Source organism: Lepisma saccharinum, chromosome 2 (assembly GCF_977018435.1).
Source record: "Lepisma saccharinum chromosome 2, izLepSacc3.1, whole genome shotgun sequence".
In the NCBI taxonomy this organism is placed as follows: Eukaryota; Metazoa; Arthropoda; class Insecta; order Zygentoma; family Lepismatidae; genus Lepisma; species Lepisma saccharinum.
This window is the reverse complement of record NC_139230.1, coordinates 48,806,654-48,828,184: the sequence shown is the minus strand read 5'-3', so window position 1 is coordinate 48,828,184 and position 21,531 is coordinate 48,806,654. Positions and strand designations below refer to the sequence as shown.

General features: G+C 38.8%; 1 protein-coding gene across 4 annotated transcripts in view; it reads left to right on the top strand.

Moving 5' to 3' along the window:
* LOC145984024 (uncharacterized) overlaps window positions 1–21,531 on the top strand; it is a 509,229-nt gene that overhangs the window by 436,055 nt on the left and 51,643 nt on the right. For all 4 annotated transcript variants that reach the window (XM_083117339.1, XM_083117340.1, XM_083117337.1 and 1 more), the window contains one exon: window positions 19,721–19,833. In XM_083117339.1, the coding sequence (XP_082973465.1) occupies window positions 19,721–19,833 (113 nt within the window). The remainder of the gene's footprint in view (window positions 1–19,720; window positions 19,834–21,531) is intronic.

Sequence of the window (21,531 nt, the reverse complement as noted above, 5' to 3'; positions counted from 1 at the left end):
ACCATTTCAAACCGTCGGCCCCGGTTCGATGCGCAGCGAGTTTCCGGTTTCCATAACAGTGTACAGACGTCAAAAGTTGCATTGTGCACGTGAATATTGCCAGCTCTTCTCTCAAACATTTTATTTTCAAATTTGTTGAACGAGAAACTGCTGAAGAAAACTCACTACATTAGTTTGGGATATCTGGAGTGGAGCAAGATTATCAGATGTAACCAGAGGCGAAGCGTTCGGTTATTGGGAGATGCGGCGATGACTAAGCAAGATAATAAAAATATTGCATTTTTAAATATTTTAGAGAAGAAGAAAAAAAAAGTAAGAATACTCGCATATTTGTGCAAAATAAGCCAAGCGACAGCATGAAACAGCTCGAAATACGTAAGAGATTCGCTAATCTTAGCGCATCGAAATCTGGGCCCAGTACTACCCCTCGCGCCGAACCCTCCCGTCAAGTTGGCAATGGTGTTAGAAGCCTCCGCTCATCGCAGAAATGGTGCGAATCCCTCTGGTCTCTGCCGGTGCTGAGAACAGCCGAACGCTTCCGAACAGAGAGAGCTGGGTCATAACAGGCCATTTTTTTTTTAGCCCCATCCCCGTGTTTACAGCCACGGCAGGGTTTCTCTGGAGCCATCAAGATTATTCCGCGTGTCCAGTGGCGTCTTCAAGGAGGCGTTGGTGATGGTCATAATCCCTGCTTAGGCTCAATATATTCAAAAAAGAAAAAAAGTATCGTGACAGGCAGGAAAAGATGGCAAAATGAGGAACTGAGGAATGACTACTAAAAAGTACATGTAACCCTTCCCCCTTCGAAAATCCAATGCGAATGTCTGCTATTTCCACTTGTTAAGAGGAAAAGCACATATTGAACGATATGAAATCTGCTTTCCTTTATCGAGCAACAACTGGAGACGGACCATGAAGGTTCTTATCTTTAAACGCGACAATTGAGGTGTTTGCATTTCAGTTTCAATCATATTGTGCAGCAAGTTGGACATATTATTCATTTACTATATCCTCTCTCTCCACTTATGAGTATGTTTTCAGTAACTTTGGGCAATATGCACTGGTCCCACTAGTTGGTTACAACTTCAAACTCAGTCACAAGAAAAACGAATGAGAACTTTTGATGTGTTATGTGATTTACAAGGAGAAAACACTATTTCCATCCATGCATCAACTTCGAAAAATGGCGTTACATATTGTTTGACCCTGTGTATTTAATTCATTGACACAACCGTAAAAATATTAATAATCGCAAATGGATAAATTCAAAAATACATCGTTCTGAAGGGTTAACAGAATTAGAAGTGAATTCATATGCATTGCAAAAAACGAATAATGTTAATAAAATAAATTTGGTAGCTTTCACATCGAAGTCACGAAGTGCTGCGAGGATAGACTTTACATAATGCTCGTTTATTTACTTACTTTTACACTTCAAAACAAATGAAGAACTTATATGGGGGATCTCACATCAGACTTCAATGTTAAAACTCTGAGAATACTCTATAGTATTGAACAACAACCAGAGGGAATTTCCTAAACTTTACTTCACTAAATTCTACTTTCGAATGAGATAATGAATGCTGATCAGTAATGTTTTGATAAAATTGTAATCTAAAAGGAAGCAATGTGCATACGGGTATTCAACTTATGTGAAGTGGACAACTGCATTACCCATTACTGAATCATTAAGATTTACAGTAACAAATCCACAATCAAATGTCCTTTTTTCTAAAAGTCAATACACAATTATTATTTAGGCCATCTTGTGCAAATAAATATATACGTATATTTTTCCCTCGTCTGTGAACATTTTTTTGTTAATAACAATTTTTAAGCTAGTTAAAAAAGAAGCTTCCAATTGTGTCGTAATGATAAGATGCCAAGATAAACATGTGCGGACAGGTAGGGTCAAAGTACCGTTGTCTGGAATTCCTGTACTTTATACCCTTTACTGAAACACAACTCTGCATGGTGTATTGATTATTACCATTATTTGGGTTGTCAGTAAATGGTAAATCGTAGGAATTTTAGCAGCTGTTGGCAAAAACGATAATTTTCTCCTGGCTTTAAAACCATTATAAATTTAGCTTTAAACAAAAGCGTAGTTTCTGTAGCCAATTATGCACGCTCATTCCTGCAGTGTTCAACAACTTATCTCTTGATCAACTGCTTCAACTCCTTCTGCCTTAATTTGTTAAAGATATGAATCCACTAGTATAGTACAGGGAAGTACTGGCGGCATGGTGGCTGATCAAAAGACTCGGTCCTGTTACTTTACAATCTAGAGGTTGGTATGAAAAGAAAATCCCTGATTGTGCTTAACCATTTCATGTTTGTGTTCAGCAAATCTCATTCAACTAGCTCATTCACCACTGGACCTGTAACTATCTTCAGTATCAACTAACTCTCTGTATGTGTTGGTTACATCCAGTGGCGGAGCGTGACATTTTTACGTAGTCATCGCAAGATTTGCCAAACCTCAGGGTTGATCTTTTAACGGAGAAGGGGGGGGGGCACAATATTTCTCTGCGATAAACGCCAAGGTCACTGCCAATTCAATGTAAAAGCTCATACCACAGACCTCACGACTACAAAAGACATACGTTGAGAATTGATTGAATTATTTGTTTTTACTTCGCTGTTCTGCCACATTTGGCTAATCGCGAAGATGAGGATGAATGGTGATAAAATGAGATGGACGAGTTTGTTAGTTTGATTTTTCTTAAAGGCTAATCTGGACTGATCCTACAGTTCAAATGTGATCCAAACCCCTATGTGCCTCCACCGGGTGAGAGGGATGAAAGGACAATGACAAGCACTCATGGACAACAGAGCACAATCAATACAGAGGATTATCCTGGCTTCAGGTTCAGACGCCAGAGCCTCGTTAGTCTGCAAGATGCAGTCCAGGGTGCACTACGTGGAAGAGTACGGATTTTATTTCGTAGGCAGGTGAGGATGTTGGCCATCGAACCCACCAAGATAGGTACTTTTACTTGGGAATTTTGTTTTCCCGACTACTGCTTGATTTACATAGGCTCGTGGAAGTAGGTTTCTGGAATGAGTCTGCTCTTCCCGACTTCATGGTTCAAATGAGAGGCAAGAACAGATGCTGAGTGGTCGAAAAGTCGGTTGTAACTGCAAGCAAAACAAGGGTGTCGAGTAAAAGGTGAGGGAACAACTTTGAAATCTGCTCTGTCCGTCGAACGCAGCCATTGTTTAGTCAGTTGCCAAAAGTGGTGACTTGAATAGACAGAAAACCAAAAATTCTAGTTTCATTTTGTGTCTTGTGGTCCTTAATTTAGAACAATGATTGTTACATTTCGTTTTGGCACACACAGTAGAAGAAACATAATTATGCAGGCTCGACCAGAACTCCAACGCGGGTCTCTGGCATATTGTGACATTCTTTCATCAAGTGAGTCACTGTGCCAGCCCTGGTTTCACCCGATTGGTTGCTTCTGTTGTTTCACACATGTCAGTTGCAATAGCACAGTATGCCAGAGACCCGGGTTCGAGTCCTTATTGAGCATGTATTATTACATTTCTAACTTATTGTTAGTTGTAAATATCTCGGGGCCTGTTGCCAATCACCTTAATCTGCCTATGTAGGGTGCTCATTTCAGCGCGCTTCGATGAAAGGGGTCCCAGGTTCGAATCCCGGCCTGGGCATGGGTGTTCTTTGTGAGTGTCCTTCATCAATTTCATATCATAATCACTCATTCTACTCAATCCAAGGGTTGATTGATTTGGTTTATTTTACTTCGCTTTTTTGTCACTTTTGGCTAATCGCGAAGATGAGAATGCGTGATGATATGATGAAATTGATGAAGGGACACTCACAAAGAAGACCCATGACCAGACCGGGATTCGAACCCCGGGATCTCTGGCGTCGTAGCGCGGTATGCTAACCACTCCGCCACGGAAGCCGGCTATTAGCCAAGAGTGGAAGAAAAGCAAAATATTATAAAATAAACCAAATCAATAAATCTTAATCTGCCTATGCATCCGTTAGATGACATAGGAAGCTCTTTTGTGTAGCGTAAACAGCGAGACCGTGTTGTTTACGTGGTTTCCCTACTGTTTCCTTGTTTACTTCCATTTCCGCATTAAAGGATTTCACATGTTGGTTTTACCATTATCAAATTCACACAAGGCACCGAAAGGCCTCCGACCCCCACCAGCTTCTGTCCCTTCAGTAGGATTCCCTACCTGAGAAACTAACGGAATTGCCTTCGCCTCGAGGAGGGGAGGGAAGAAAGACAAGAGTAGCTTACGCCAGCCACCTGTTGTTGCATGAGGCTTCGAAGCTTTCCCTAGAGGAAGGTACGGGCAGGAGCCAATCAAACCATGGCTTTACTTGGCCGAGCGGAAGTTCAGTTTCTCTCTATCTGTCTGCACTCAGTCGTTGAAGCTGCTCTGCGCACCACGTGGCTGCAGACAGAGTCCAGGTGATTTGTGTGTGGATGTGTTGTGTTTGTGTCTGTTTAACCCTCACGTGTGGCCTTTGTGCTTCAGTCAGACGCTTGGAAAGTTCTAAAGCAGCTTTTAGATGTTAGTGGTGAATCGAGTGAAACTATATGAGCGAGTTGCAAGACTGGGTAAGTGGATTACCGAAGATATTTGTTACTTGTGTCACAAAACTGGATTACTCGTGCACAGTCTGAATGTGCACCAGTGAATATTGGCGTCTTGAAATCTGTACCCGAAGTATTACATTGTACAGTCTCTTTGATTTTTCATATTTTACTTTTGGTTCAAGCTTTCTAGGCGCAAAGAACTATGCCGTAGGTGGGATTCGAACCCAGTACACCTGTGTGCGCAATGGAGGCTAGTACAGCCATATTTTAAATAACAATACATGCAAGAAGTTTCGTTAGAATGCTTTTGTAATGCCACACGAATGTTGCTGCCGATTGAAATTAAAATATAAATCAAGTATTCATAGCGTATTTATATGTGTACTTTTTCGTTTTTTTAGGATGATACAGTGTAGGAACTTTCACGAAAATTAATAATAATGAAATTTATCTATCCATGGCTTCAGCAGGATTTTTCCAGGGAGGGTCAACAAGGCATTTCCTTCCAAATTTTGCTACCCCCTATTTTCTGGCATTTCTCAGAGGAAATTATGAAGTCCTACCTGTCACAATTTGTCCTTTATAATAACAATAATGGAAATTCATTAAAATAAAATAGTATGAAATAAGTAATTTTCATCACACATTCACTTTCTAACGAGCTGTGACTCACTGGTGTTCTGGACACTCACTCGTACAGTACGTCTATTCCTGACATAAAATGGATTCACTCGGTATTCAGAATTTGCAAGTGAATTAATTATCAGATAAATATTACTTGCCATTATCCATTGCAAGATGAATGTGGATTCATAGAAACCCACCTATGAAGGAAGACTGAAATTTTCGATTGTGAGTCTTTCAAATACGAACAATTATTCGTCATTACTGTGATATTAGTACTTGAATCATATTAAGTTTTAAAGTGATGGCACTGTTACTCGCGTGTTGAATGCTGCTCAACAGCAATTTACAATGGGTGCCAGTGATTCTACTCTACGTATTGTGTTCTGCATGCTTGTAGGTAAATCTGAATGGAGACTGGGTGCATGTAATTTCATTTTGCACAGCGACTGCTGTAACATTGGTGTGTGCACTATGCTATGGGTTACATTTGTTGTATTTGTGTATTAAGTCACCAATTTTTAAACGAAAATACTACTCCGGTCCACACACAAAATGAAAGAGGCATTTTATGTCACGATGAAGAATCGACATTTAAGGGGGTCGTTGACCCATTGTACCCCCTCGAGAATTACGTTGAATTTCTGTTTATTATACAGATTTCGATGTAATATAAAATGGGTTCCAGCGTTAGGAAAACACATAACGGAAATATTTGATCCCAAAGTATGGCCCTCCTTAGTAAAATCCTGCAATTTCAGAGTATGTTCACAGCTTTTTGTTAATAAAAACTGTTGCCGTATGCACACTAAAATAGCGAAAAAACACGTCGAAAATAACTATCAGTACCAAACCTAGCAATCCTAACCCAACCACGTAAAATGTAGCTGCTGTTGTGAAATGTCGTTTTTGATGCTATATTCACTTGTGCAAATCCTTCGAGCTGTTCTGCTTCACAGTAAATAGTAACATGCTAAGGTAACAGACGTACTTTGCTTCACAATAACACATTTCCGAGAGCTAAAATCAACTGAAAACGTTCATAAACAACAAAATCTTCATATACCATGCAAAATATTTCACTTTCTCAAAGGGGTACAGAGGGTCAAGGGTACCCATTTACGTAGTACTACTTCACTACTGTTGCACATGGGACAGTATGTTAATGGAACCCAGGTTAATAGGTTGCTTAGGGGAACAAGTAGAGGCAAGAAATAACCACGATAGCCTTTTCCACAATAAAGAAGTGTATTGTCAGACCTGTAAGCAAATGAGGTATGAATAGACGTCATCTGAGTTAACCCTTATTTGTAATATAATGTTCCAAATACGTATGGAAGTGTTACAAACCTGTACTCGTCACATTGTGAACATTACCATTGTCCGTAGTCTACAAACTATTGTTCTAAAGTTTTATATCGTACTGACAAGTCCTAATACTATCTTTTGAGGAAACACTACATTGCAACTTGTCAAATGCACTTAACCTGAAAATGTGTGCAATCACATTCAAAGATGTAATCTTATTCATATGCTTCGTACAATAATGTTGATTGAACTGAAATTTGGAGGGGAAAAAGAAGCAATACGCCACTCCATAAATTAAGTTTATACATTGACAATCCTTGGGTAAAAATGCCCACAAGAGCTGTATTATTTGGGCTTAAATATCAGTTCATGCATGTGGCCTGTGCATAAAACACTGTTACTCTCTAAGCATGTTTAGCTACGTCATGGTACTAGTTACGTACAGAAGTGCTGACATAAGCAGGTTAATCTTCTCGCAAACAATAATATTAGAAACTTAATTACCCATGAACCCTGCCTGACGTTGATATTCTCCAGATATTGGTCATGATTGAGCAACATCCCCGATGTATATTTATTGATGCACTTAAACATTTGCTATCCTCGATTAAATGTCATCTCTGTTGTTATCAGGGCACATAGCCTTCCCTGAATTGAGTCTTTATTTCTTTTTAGTTTCGCGTAGCAAGTTGTCAAATGTGCTAAATAATATTGAGTTACTCTGAAGCCTTGATGCATTTGCCCATCTTTTAAACAAATGCGACTGTGTACAAGGCTTCTTTAATCTTAGGTATCACTTTGGTTGGCAGGTTTTAAAGGTTGCTACTTAGCTTAATGTGTTTTGAGCTTGACTGATTACATACCTGATATGCAAGATTACTGCTTGAAAGCCGCTTTGGTATTTTGTCGGAGAAAGTGGTTTTCAAGGTTCGAGACGCATTTAAAATGAGTTTTCTTGGTCCCTCAATACCATAAGATGCTCATCCAAAAGGACATTTCCAGTTCCCAGTAGGTTGCAGTGACGTGCACTGAGGAGTAGCTAGTCTAGCAGAGATAGATCAATCAATATCACGTCTCTAATTATTTTCAAATCGCAATATTTATTATCTTGAAGCCTCAATTCATATGCAACATTTCTTTCCACGCGCTTCTCGCTCCTCGATGTGATAACTGATCAGCTGGCAAGGCTCTTCTTCCGCCTTACCAGATCCAGGTATATACAACCGCCCGAAGAGAAAGGGAAGATTTCTGCCTTGCCCCCTTGCCCCCCGCTCACATGGTTGAAAGACCGTGGTTTCAGGTCCTCCAGTCTATTTCCTATAGGACAGATAGGGGATTGATTTCCCTTCGATTCCTTTGTAAATCCTCTAAAGAACTCGGGGGAAAAAAATTCTGTAGTACTTATGTTCTCTGTATTTACACAACCTTTTAAACGTTGTACAATATGTATGTATAATATGGGATGTAGTTTTATTTGTATATGAATGGGAACGTACTTGTACAAAAATGTTATGGTTTCTTTTCTTTTTTCAAATATGGAATATATAATGATTAAATAACAAATATTTGCTCACGCTCTATTTCTCGCTCTCGTTTTAGTAGTGTTTTATTTAAATATACTAATAATTTGGCCTCCCAATAAAAAAAAAATGGGTAAGCTAAACAGTTATAAATACGGATGTATTAATGTGGGCAAGAAAACGCGCTTTCTAATTGTTGTTGTTGGTTTGGTTTATTAAAATGAGGATGAGTGATGATATAATGAAATTGATGAAGGGACCTCACAAAGAACAATTCAGGCTGGGATTCGAACCCGTGACGAGCGCGCATTCTTGTTCCTATGTGTTGTACTCTGCAGTGAATAATGAAATAATTTGGAATGTAAAATGTATCCCAGAACTAAAAAAGCCAATGAATATTGTTAAAGAAACTACAAAAAAGTGTGTTTTGTTACCTGTTCATCCCCTCTAATATTTTTAATTTTTGCCACCTTCCATCACTTTTTCTAGCTGTATAGATTTAATCGCGATAAGTAGCTAATGAACTTATGGAAGTCACGAGGGACAATCATAAACCGAGAACTCTGGACTCCTGATTTCACAGTGCCCTGCAGATGCACTGGGAGGAAATTTTTGTATTTTCTTTTTCCTTTCTTTAGCGTTGCTTTTCCATCACTTTACCTAACTTCTGCCATGAGGATGAACGTTGATTAAATTAAACGGATGAAAAGTGGTTACAAAGGAACACTCATGCACAGGCCAGGGCTCGAGCCCGGATCCTTCACTAACGAGATCGTGAGATGAAGAAATTAGGGAAATCAAGCAATGCAAATTTTTTTGGAAAAACGTTAATTATATGCAAATATGGTGTTTCAAAAATCCAATTGAAATTTACGTACCACTGAGTAAATACACAGTTTGCTTTGCCGATACCCAAGTATCCGAATAGTTAGAGCTTTCCACTGATCTTTGTTGTCGGCCGACTTCCGTGGGGGAGTGCAAGTGGCCCCGGATCGGTACCAGGTGGACGCACATAGTGGTTTGGATCCAACTTTAAACTGTGGGTCCAGTCCCTATTAGCTTTGATATACAGTAAGTGGACTTAAACACCAAATCAATCAACCGCGGGGTAGTGGTTATCACTGCATGCTATAACACCAGGAGTTCCGGGCTCGAACCCCGACCTCTGCATTGGTGTTTTTTGTGTTTGTCTCTTCATTAATTGTATTGTATCATCTTCGCGATTAACCAAATATACAGCGACGCTAAGTAGCATAAATCAAATCATTGATCGATTGTTTCATTTGGTTTGTTTTACTTCGCTTTTCCTACACTTTTAGCTAATCGTCAAGATGGTACGATAAAATTGATGAAGGGACAAACAAACACAAATAACACCCATGCCCAGGTCGGGGTTTGAACCCGGGATCTCTGGCTTAATAGTCAAATCAACATGTTTTGGATTTTCGAAAGTGGGTGGGATTAACACGTGCTTCTTTTCAGTAGTCCTTCCTCATTTTGCAATCCTTTCCTTTCTTTGACGTTCTATCTTTAGAAATACTGGGCCCTAAAGGGGGGAGGGGGATTATGACCCACACCAACCTCCCTTGGGCACACCACTGATTGCTGCCCCAAGTGTCGACATCACCGCACGTCACTGGTAGGTTGAGGAGAAATCTGTTTGTGCGGGTCCACAAATGATACTGCACCGAAGGATCTTCATCCAGTTGTTTGTTAAATATATATAGTTTCTTTCCTCGTTACAGAGATGACCAAGATATTCTATTCGTTTATGTAGAAATGTAGCCTAATTTGAGAAAACCTTGGTATAGTTCACGAAAAGTCATTGCAGATTTTCATCTTGAAAACCTATCATTTCACTTTTTAGATAAAAAAAACTCCGGTATGATTACATGTAATTTGCACAAACTCCAGGATATTTATTTTAGATAAAATAAAAAAAGTATATGTAATAGAAATGGATGCGTAGAATGATATTTTATTGGTAGGTTCTGTCTAAACTTGGCGCTTGGCACTCTGACGCCTGCTGTCGATATTCTAGTGTGTAATCTCGATATGGAAAATAACATTACGTCACCAAACCCTTTGTTCTAGCATGGAATGTAAGACATTGTCAGAGTATCTAAATATCTGGCACAACAAAGGTGGGGAATGCACTCGAGGATCGTCTGAACAGGAGTGGTTGAAGGCCCACCCTCAGAGAGAAACCTTGTCTGTGAAACCGACGCCCTCCTGAAGACTTAGAACCGTTAGGTCCGGCTCTTCTAGACCTGCCTTGTCACATTGTTGGCAGGTGAGGATAAAAGAAGGCAGGCAAGAGTTGACCATTGTTTAGTTTGTCCCGAATCGATTTACCTTTGTGTTTGGTGATATTTTTCATAAATCATGTGTGTGTGCCCCAAAGCCACCCAACCTCCTTTCCTGCAAGGGTCAACATATTGAATACAGTGACTTTTTATTTCTTTATTGCTCTTTGAATCTCATAACTTTTGCAACTACTTCGTATGATTCCACGTTTTTCGAATTAATTTTTTTTCTCATTTTATTCAATAGAAAATTACATACATTCCTGGTATTTTTAGAGCTCACGTCCTTATAAAATTGAAGTTTAAGTTCTATACGTTGGATTTTTATGAACAACTAAACCTCAGTTCAGTTATTCTCGATCAATCCACACTGTTCATCTCAATTTCTTTTGATCTTTATTTAATCTCCTGCCTGTCGCTTCCAGTGCACTTTTGATTTTTATAATTCATGTAATATATTATGATAGCCTACTTACTATTGAAAGTTATCAGCTATATCTTAATTCTTCCGGTCTTTTATTTTCATTGTCCTACCTGAGATACTCTAGCCTTCAAGGCCCACTTGTGGCATTGTGTTGTATGTTCTTTCATCTATGCCATACATTCACCTGTTTTGTCCTGATTAACGTACATGAGTGCAAAAGCAATTTAAAATAAATACAAACAAAAAAACTTTACCGGTTGCATAGATAATCTGTATGTGATTCCACCGTGCATCTTTGCACCTGGGAAGATAGAGAAATGTTAACACAACCATCTTTTCATAGTCCAGTTCTGCATAAGCACTCGAAAGTGAAAAATAAATATATTTGCTCTTTAATGTGTTTCATTTAACCCTTTTTATCACGATTATAACTGCCAGATTTAGACTTAGGTCGTGTAGAACCGGGTTTAGGGACAGCAAATTTTCCCCTTAGCTTATTCCATTTTACTTCACTTTTTATTTCCACTTACTAGCGATATGAAACGATCGTACGGTATGTATTATATCAATAATCAGTTTTTGATTGAAACTGCCACATAATACTACTTTCGAATGAGTTATGAAAAATAAACTATACTTTGCACTATTTAATGTTCTCTTCCCTACCGGCGTGAGAAATATAGCAAATGTTCAGTATTGTGGGTGTTCCTTGCGAGTGTCTTCTCAATTTCATATTATCCCACATCGTCGCGTCAAAAGTGGCATACACACACACACTTAATTATAAAAATACATACAAATACATGAATAAATATAACAGTAATAACCAAGATTATACTCTTAAGATATTATTGCTTATACGAGTATTTGCGTTGCCACCACTTCAGAAATCCAGAGTAATCCTATGATGTGCACACCCTTTTTTCCCCATACAAGTACGACAGATTGTAGATACCGCAGAACAAATTCCCATCTAAAATAAAAACTGAAGAATAAATCGAAGCGCAACAGAAATATTAAGGCTTTAATCGCAGTGTTGGTTGAACCAAAACTTGTCATTTCTACTAAAAACAATATGTAACATCCGTGACAAGTTGGAGTGGCTCAAAGGACCACACTTACACATAGCAATTTTGTAAACACTTAGAACCATAGCTTTAGTATGAATGGAGTACTGAAAGTTGAGAGAGATCCGCTATCATATTTTCTTCCTCGAATGCTCTCACGCCCTCACCCCTTCCCTGGTTTTTGTGCAAAACTTCTGTGTTTTATGAAGGTTTCATTCCATTCGTTGAAGTGACAATACTCGACAGTGTAAACTTTCTTGATGCGACTTTCTCCACCATGCTTCTTTTCATCCTTTTTGGTTGTCGATGTAGCAAGTATTGACACACTCGCTTCATTGTTCTTTTCGCTAATGACATTTTGCGCTTCAATGCCTTGTTAATTTTTCTTCGTGTAAAAAAGGCTTACGTTTCTCCTTTGATGTAACGTGATTTACCGTCAAGGATGACTCAATCGCTCTTCACGATTTCTTTGGGTATAATTGTTATCTTTGATATTGTCTCTGCTTAAGCTTTGACTTACTGGAAGCGTTCAGCTTCGAAGATTCACACGTGAGGCATGTGATTGTGTTCGGCTTGTTATTTGCAACCTCTTCAATCTTTAATATAACTTTCTCCTACTTGCTGCAGCGTAATAGAATCCGTTGTATTTTGACGTTCCTCGGATGTTAACCCGTATCTAGATGAAACTGCAATCTCTACTGCAAACATTCATGCAAAAATAAAATGGAAATAAAAAGAAGTGACATAAGTTGTTGCAGTTTAAGGGGTTTTGATCCGGTAAAAAAAAACTAATTGGAATGGAAAATATTTCTTGAGGCTATTTACTAAATTTCGTGCACGTATGCCATTTAGTGGAAACTATTGACGCCATTCTTAGATGATCTCCAGATAATATTTTTTGATCGGAGGAGTCGCGATCAGCAAGGAACTGTGGATTTTCATTATTATTAACTGTTTGTTTTCGCAAACTCGGACATCTTTTTTCCGTATCTGCTCCAAAGAGCAGCCGTGAACAAAATGCTTTTATGCAAACTTTGACAAACATTTTATTACTGTGTGTACAGGGAGAAACATGGCTAGTTTTTTAAAAGTCTGCCTTAAATTGTAAAGAGTCAGTCATCAGCCAGTGGCGTGCCCCAGGGGTGTTGGTGGTGGTTATAACCTCCCCTTTCGGCCAAGTGTTCCTAAAAGAAATGGAGGAAAAGATGGCAAAATGAGGACTGACTACTAAAAAAATATATACCTAACACCCTCCTTTCGAAAATCCTGGGCACGCCACTGTCATCAGCATAGTCTTGTGCTGAATGGTCAGCTAATTCCGTGGTCAGTAATTCAAACGGAAGTCTCTTTAACTGTGCACTCGCAACCGAGATGGGTTTCTTGTCCTTTGGTATTAAAAACAAACAATAATAAAAAAAACTTATGGGCGGATAAATGTGAAAATATGTATGGCCTCAAATGGGATTTAAACTACCCCTATTCAGAGAAGAACTTGGATAGCGTATACATATCGCGACACTGTGTTGGGACCAGGGTTGTGCAATTACGCGTAAAATTTACGTGACACGTAAATTACGCGTAAAAACTCGTCAAGTACGTAAAAAAACTAGAATCAACCATAAAAATTAAAATATAAGATTTTTTGCGATGGTTATTGTTATGTATGGCAGGTGGCAGTGATAGAAAACAAAAATAGGCTTTAAAAAACTTTCCTTATAAATAATAACCCGTTGCTCTACAGTCCTGGAAGAGCCTTGGCCTATCTCCCGTCTGCCAGTCTCCCTTCCACAATCCTACGTAGAGGTGCTGAGATCTTCAATCGGTAACTTGGTTACGTGGGGTCAGCACGTCGAAATCCCAGCGGTTATATGAGATTTCCCAGACCGGTTACACTACTCACTCGTAGCTCCCCAATTTCCTCACGATGGTGAGTTACCACCGGTCCTGTTCACAGGCCGAAAACCCAGTGACTGAACCCAGGCTGACTCGAACTCCAAAGCACGGCGTTTCCCTAATTTGTATGTGCTCTTATATAGGAATTTACAAACTCCCATGATTCACCTATGGTGCAAGTCTTATGATACGCATGAAAAGGAATTTGAAGTTGTTACTAAAACTTCGAAATCCAATCCAAATAAATTGTCGTTAATTTTTGTGTTATGTTATAAATAAAAGTGCAAGACGTATATACCGTGCGTCCATTTCGATCTGCAGCCGAGAGATCGGGAGAAGCGTGGCGGGCGGCACTGACGGAGATGCCGACATTTGCGGCCTGAAATGCCCGCTTATTTTTATGGACATATGCAGACATTTATATAAATATTGCAAAACGAGCACTAACCTGTGTTATAAGAGTATGGTTTTAATTTTAGTAGCTTAGTGACTGTATGTGCCGATGATTTTGACACGCCCACCTCTTGTGAAGAGGTTTGTTTGGAGAACGTTCTAACGCTGCACCAATATCATCGAGTTTTGCTTCGGTTAGAATCCGTCGTTTTTGCTTAGGTGTTTTAAAATTTAACGATAGTTTCTCGTAATTTAAGGGCAAGATATCTAACTGTATCTCTGTGTGGAGTTGAAACGCATGGGAATTTCTCTACAAATTACCTACACACGTCTCTACACGAGTTTGTTTTCACGTAGGTACGTGTCATACATAAAAAAATCTTTGTTCTAACGTGAATCTTGCGGCTGGCATTCCAATCGTCTCACTGACACGTCACACATACACACTACAATAACACAAACAAGTAACTGCAAGTAACCAAGAATAACACTCTTGCGCACAGTACGAAATTAACACGCTCTTGGTTTACATTGCTCGCCACTATATTTACAACTCTGTCTTCATCTAGTCGCGAAGGAACAAAAAACTCGAGCTCGGATATTTCGGATTGCGAGGAAGCTCACGAAAACCATTCACTTTTATCGGTTTCGTCTGCAGTGTAATCCTGATACAGTGTTGCACATTCGAAACCTCCAAACGATTCCCATCGCCACAAAACTCTTTCATGGATATAAACTTAAGCAGGACGTTACTGATCAAAACCATGATTAAAATGCTTTTTTATCTGTGGCTCTTAACATCGTTTCTATAGCGTATTTATTTGTGTATATAAGAGCAGAACTTGGATGAATTACAGAAGAACTTTTGCGTGTTATAACACACACAGGTTAGTGATCGTTTTGCAATATTTATATAAATGTCTGCATATGTCTATAAAAATAAGCGGGCATTACAGGCCGCAAATGTCGGCTTCTCCGTCAGCGCCGCCCGCCACGCTTCTCCCGATCTCTCTGCTGCAGATCGAAATGGACGCACGGTATCAACGGGGTTTTCATTTTTTTGAAAAAAAATGTGAAAACATTTTTTGAAAAATCTGTAAGTGTGGGTGAGGGAGTGAGGTGGCTGCATAAACAATTTTCAGAAAATAATGATTTTCTGCTGAAATATGTAAGAAAATTAGTTTAAAATTTAATATAATTAAAGTAGTAGTTTTATATTAGTAATTTACGAAAGAAAATTAATTTTACTGATTTTCTACGCGAAGTATAGGGTGTTTTTTTTTTTTTTAGAGTGATAGAACTTTGAATTGAAATAAAACACATACAAAAATAAGTTTGAAGCCAATTGTGTTTTCATTTGAAAGATAACTTTCTGACATTTACTTTTTGAAAATAATTTCCGGCATATGTCCACCACGACTAGCTGTGATAAACCGGATTCGATCAGTCCAATTTTGAACCACTTTTTCAAGTAATTTAGGACGTACAGTATGTCGTTAATAACACGAGTTATGTTGGCTTCCAAAGCGTCAATTGTTGCTGGTTTATCAGCATAAACCAGGGACTTTAGATATCTCAAAGAAAATAATCCAGTGGCGTTAGGTCCCATGATCTTGAGGCCAATTCACTGACAGCACCGATATTTCCGAAGTGCTCTATACGTTTGGCGAACAAAACATTGATTTTGGAAATATATTTCCACAATTTGTAAACGTTGTTGCGGCGTCAGTCTTTCCATGATCATTTGCCAATGCTCACTGATATGAAATGACAAAACAACATGTCATCAAAACAAAACAAATGACAGCTATCCCTATCGAAAGTTCTATCACTCTTAAAAAACACCCTTTACATTCCGCGTAATTTACGTAAAATGCGTAACAAGTAATTACCTTACCAATCCTGGTTGGGACTATGACTTTTCGATGCATTATCTCCTGCAGATTGCACGATCAATCAATATGTTGCTATAGATCAGCTGCCCCGGAACTGCACTTACTGGAAGGCAAGTTCATCCTTTGACTATCTTAATACCGTACAGATATTAATATTCAGTAGTTGTGTTTCGTCGAAATTGGAAGCATTGATTCCAGACGGAGTAAGCGTATTTAAATGGATTTTTTAACGTTACGTTTAATATTTTTTTATGGTTCTTTGTAACATTTTCGTCATTGTATTTTCTGTGGTGTGGTCTGGGACCAAAGTTCATGCGAGGAGGGAGTTTTCATGCTTTCATTTACCTTTCAGTTTTTGAATCGACTTCCAAATCTGGAATCTTCCAGCTCCACTGTGCCTAATTGTTAATTGCACGAGTGTTATCAAGAAGCTTCGGGTTGTTTCATGTGGGTCACTTTTAGTGGTACATTGTCACTGTAGGTCCATTCCCGATAAGCCTATCTCTGCTTGAAGTGTGATTACAAAATGTATCTGACCTTTGTGTGTATTGAACACACTTTTACTCGAAACTGGAAAAAAAGCCGGCCTCCGTGGCGGAGTGGTTAGCACAGCGCACTACGATGCCAGGGGTCCCGGGTTCCAATCCCAGCCTGGATATGAGTGTTCTTTGTGGGTGTCCCTTCATCAAATTCATCACATCATCAGTTATCCTCATCTTCGCGATTAGCCTGCCAAATGTAGCAGAAAAGCGCAGTAAAATTAACCAAATCAATCCATCAATCAAAACTTAAAAAAGGAATGGTAAGAAATGTGACTTGCTTCTATAATATGCGTAATGGGCCCCAGGTTTATTCACTGCAGAACAATTTTCAAAACAACAAGGTGTTGACGCAGCTGCGTTCTGCGTATGAGTCATTGAACAATACTCTCTTTAATGGCTTAAATGTTGCTATATAAATCTCGAGCACAAGGCGAGATCACTTCTTGTTTCATGGGTTACCAGATTAACAGCTCCTAACAGCTACGCTTCGGTGGAGAGAGCATCTGGAAAGAGATTTCTTGGTTATTTACAACTTGTGCTTTTGCGAATGCAGGAAAGTGAATTTCCCTCGACAATGACAGGTAAGAATCTGTAAGAATACTTATCTCGATTAGTGATTGCCTTCAGTGCTTACTAAATAGTGACAGAGATAGTGATAGCCACGATCACCTGTAGACTGAAGCTTATATCTTGCTTGCATTTTACATTCGATCGTCTCTACTCTCAAACTTTGCTGCTGCACTCAGTGAAAAGGAGGAACCAGCCGATTTGCAAGAGCAAGACACGTTTCTGACATTAAGGAAATGAGCTTTTGTAGTTTCAGATGTGTTGTATAGTAAGTACAGATTACAGTGGTGTGCGGTGCTAAATCAGGCAGGGGAACAGGTCATCTGCACTTGCCCCCCCCCCCCCCATGGGTGTCTTAATATAATACAGTAGATCAAGTAAAATTCAACTCTTATTGAAATGAACCAAATAAATATACGATACATATATTACAAATTGTCAGAAGTGACAAACATGAGGCACGTTGAAATTATGACAATAACAATTTTAAATCAAATATGATGTAATATGATTTGTATAAAGAAAACATTAAAAATAAAATTGTTCATGCGCAACAAAGAAAAATTTAATAATAGCAATTTATGAGTGATCAGAGAAAAAAATAATGTTTTGTCGGAACCTGTTTCATCTCTTTATTCGTAGATTAAGTTGACTTTTTTTTTCTCATAGAATTGAGTATTCTTGTAATTCAAACGTCCTCAATGCAATAATGTCGCACAGATGGCTGAGTTTTTTCATGACGTTCACTAGATTAGTAGAAGTTGTTAATGTGACAAAACCCGAATTGTTCCAGACTCCCTTCTCAGGATCAAACAAGGACAACATTATATATAATATAATTTGCCACTGGAAGAATATCCAGTTATTCATTTTACATACTTGTAGTAACTCGTTTGAAAATGCATAATTTCGTTTTAGTTTTTAATTCAGTTAAGACAGGTGTTTGTTTGCTGTATTTATTGCAAAGTTCAATGAACTAAAAGCTTTCCTCTTCAACCAATTGATCATGCAACACTCACAACATTCGCTTTCTTATCCTGCCGCTGCGTGCGTTGAAACTTTGCGTCTTGGGGCTGGTGGAACAGGTGGACTGGAGCTGTTTCCTCGGAAGCTATTTCGCAGCGTTTAGCCAAGGTAACTTAAGGCATCTAGCAGACGCTTAGACTGTAAAAGATTTTTTCAGTTCGATATGAATGTCAGACGCAAGTTCGTAACGAGATTAGCAACTATGGATTTACTACACTCAAAAGTATCACTATGACGCAATGAAACTTCAGCACATAGCAAAAACTCGAAGAAAAGCGAATCCGGAGGGAACAGCTAGGGAGTTCAGCTTCCCTGGTGGGACCGTGGGGATCGTTTACCCTTTGCGCGTGGTCGGAAATACTTGACGTCAGACAGAAGAGGGTGAGAACGATGAGACTGTCTATGCGATGGGGGTAGGTGACATAAACGTCCAGCCACGGTGAAAGATTTTCTTCAGCGTTACTTTTGGAAACGTTGATTTCCGGAGAAAGAGTGTTCTTATTATGTTAATATAAATAATTCAAATAGCTCAAAAAGGACGATAAGTAGGAGGGAACAGCCTGTTCCCTCTGTTCCATGGAGGGACCGCCATTGGTACAGAGATAACTGATGACCAAGAATCCCGAATCCCGATTTTCCTTCTCATCCTTGGATTAGTGTGAAACTACTATGAAACGCATTTCCAAACATTGGAAGTATCCAGATGTGAAGTTGTGTCGCTTTTGCAATACAAGAGGCTGTACCCACCCTGTTTTTTGTCAAGTTGAAAACTTGAAATTCTACAAGTTTTGTATTTTGGAAGTTGAAATACAAGTTTTGTATCTTTGGAAGTTGAAATTCTACAAGTTTTGTATCTTTGGAAGTTGAAATTCTACAAGTTTTGTATCTTTGGAAGTTGAAATTCTACAAGTTTTGTATCTTTGGAAGTTGAAATTCTACAAGTTTTGTACTAGCGAATAGTAATTTTGATTTTGTATTACCCTTACCGAAATTGTCACCTTCCTTGCAATACGTTACTTCCGAACGATAATTGATACATTAGAGTGAAGCAAGCATTTCCAACATTTTTCTTGCTGTTGTCATTTCTAGTTGCACCAGTAGATGTAATTACAGCAAGTTTCAGTTCAAAGTACACCAGTTACATTTGATTTTATGTTAGTGCAATTTTAATGTATGTATAACAATTATATTTTTATATTATATTATTTATATATTTGAAACATGGATCATCTTGTGGATATATCCCGTGTGTGTGTGTTATTTTCTTGGCTTAAAATGTTTCAGGAGTTGTACGTGTAAAAACTAATATTATGTCCACACGTGTGCTCATTCAAGTCGCCTACTCGAAATTGCTTCTTATGCTGGAAGATGTGTGATATGCGCGTGACAGCTCTTAGGAATCTTCATGCCATTGTTACCATAGCTACCATTATATTTTTGACTGTCTCCACTGTGTTACAATGTTCAAAAGAGGGGACAATAATTAGCAAATGTTAGTTCTAATTATACCGTACCGTATGTTACGTAACGTCTGCAAAGTAGTAAGATTGATGGTTGTTGTTTCTCTTTCAGAGACTGCAGGAGACGCAAACGCTCCGACCCAAGAGGAGAGCCAGCAAGATAGGCTTCTGGAAGTGTACCATGAAACGATTCGACAACGAGGTGGCCATAGACAGACATCGAAGGTGAGTGTGGAGGGTTTTTATATCTTTTGGCGAAGGGTGGGTGCTAATAGGAGCGACATTTTAAACTAAAATCAGTTTGTGCCAAAAACTAATTTAACGCCTTTAATATTTGAATTTTATCCAAACTTGTGCTTACTAAGATTTCTTGCATAGCGCCAGGCCAACTTTGGATAGAACTTTGGTATTTTGTGGCGTTATTGTCTACCCTTTGTACACTGAGCGTCAAAAGTGGTCGTGGTTTAGATAACTAGGCAATCCGAAACACACGGGTGAAAGTTCAGATAGGGCAGAAGTGATATGGAATGTAGTTGAAAGGACATTTTTCTGTTCTTTATCTTTTGTTTTTTCGAGTGTACAACATGAATGGGTGTCAGCAGTTTTTTTTTTTTTTTGTGTAATGGAGTTAGTCTAAATCTACATTGCTAAAATTGCACTAATCCGCATCTCCCAGGATGCGACCAAATTTTCTACAACCCACACATTATAGGTTATAATCAGAACACCTAAATTGTCATTAAATAAAAAAAAAATATATTGTATTGCAAAAATTACGTATAATTTGCATACAGTCTGGTGGAAAAAACGAAATTAAAACTTTTTCTTGTTTCATTATAAACACTTGTGAAGAGAGGTAACTATAGGAGACTATTTTATTGTCTGCCTAGCAATCCTCCTGTTGACATAAGTAGGCAGGTGGTGTGTATACAACGGAAATGACACCATATGGCGATATGTATTGATTTGCAAGCTGCAGCAGAGTTAGTTCCCCTGGGTCTGAATTAAGATTGAGTGGAATTTGGTATCTGCTGTCTAGCTAGCTTAGGAAGGAAAGTAAACTTCTGGGAATATTTCAATGGTAAGTCGCAAGTTAATGCAATCTTTTATTGCGGAAGTATGCCTTGGTGTTGCAGTCAACGCCGTTGAATTACTTTTAGGAGTATTTTCCCTCACTGAGCGTTGAAACAGAGGTCGACCGTTGCTTCGTAAAACAGGAGGGACAAAAAGTCTCCTGTGTAGAGCCAGGTGACACGGTACTGAAGTTTCCAAATGAAACATGTACGGGATTTTTTCGTCCCCTTTAGGTATAACGCAGAATGTGTTTTCCTTTTTGCCTTTCCAGAAACACGTCCTTTCTCACTTTGTTACTTTAGACTTTTTTTTTCTCTTCTAACTTGGATCTGAAGTACTAATATGACTTGATTTTGTAATAAATTTTTCTTGTCATTTGTTGTGTAGACTTAAAAATCAATACGTGGATGGAACTAATTGTGAGATAAACAATTGCCCTGTTCTAGTAGGAAAGTGTGTGTGCCGGCGCTATGATTTCTTTCTGATTGCAATTGCCGTATGCTCGATTTTGTTTCTGTAGATTTCATTACTGATCATCACGTATAAAAGATTTAGTGCTGCTGCTCGGAGGTACTAGTTTGCCTCCCCGATGGCGCAGAGGTAGCGTCGTCGCCTTGTAATCAAGGGGTCTCTGGTTCAATACCCGGTGGAGGCACATAGTGGTTCGGATCCCACTTTAAACTGTAGGTCTAGTCCCGATTAGCCTTACTGTGCATGAAGTGGACTTAAAACACCAAATCAATCAATCAATCGGAGGTACTAGTTTGAAATACTGACCTGTAGTTCACCCAATAATTCCTAAGTTACAGCAGGATTTGGCTCTCTTAGCGTTTTGTATTCGTAAGTGGA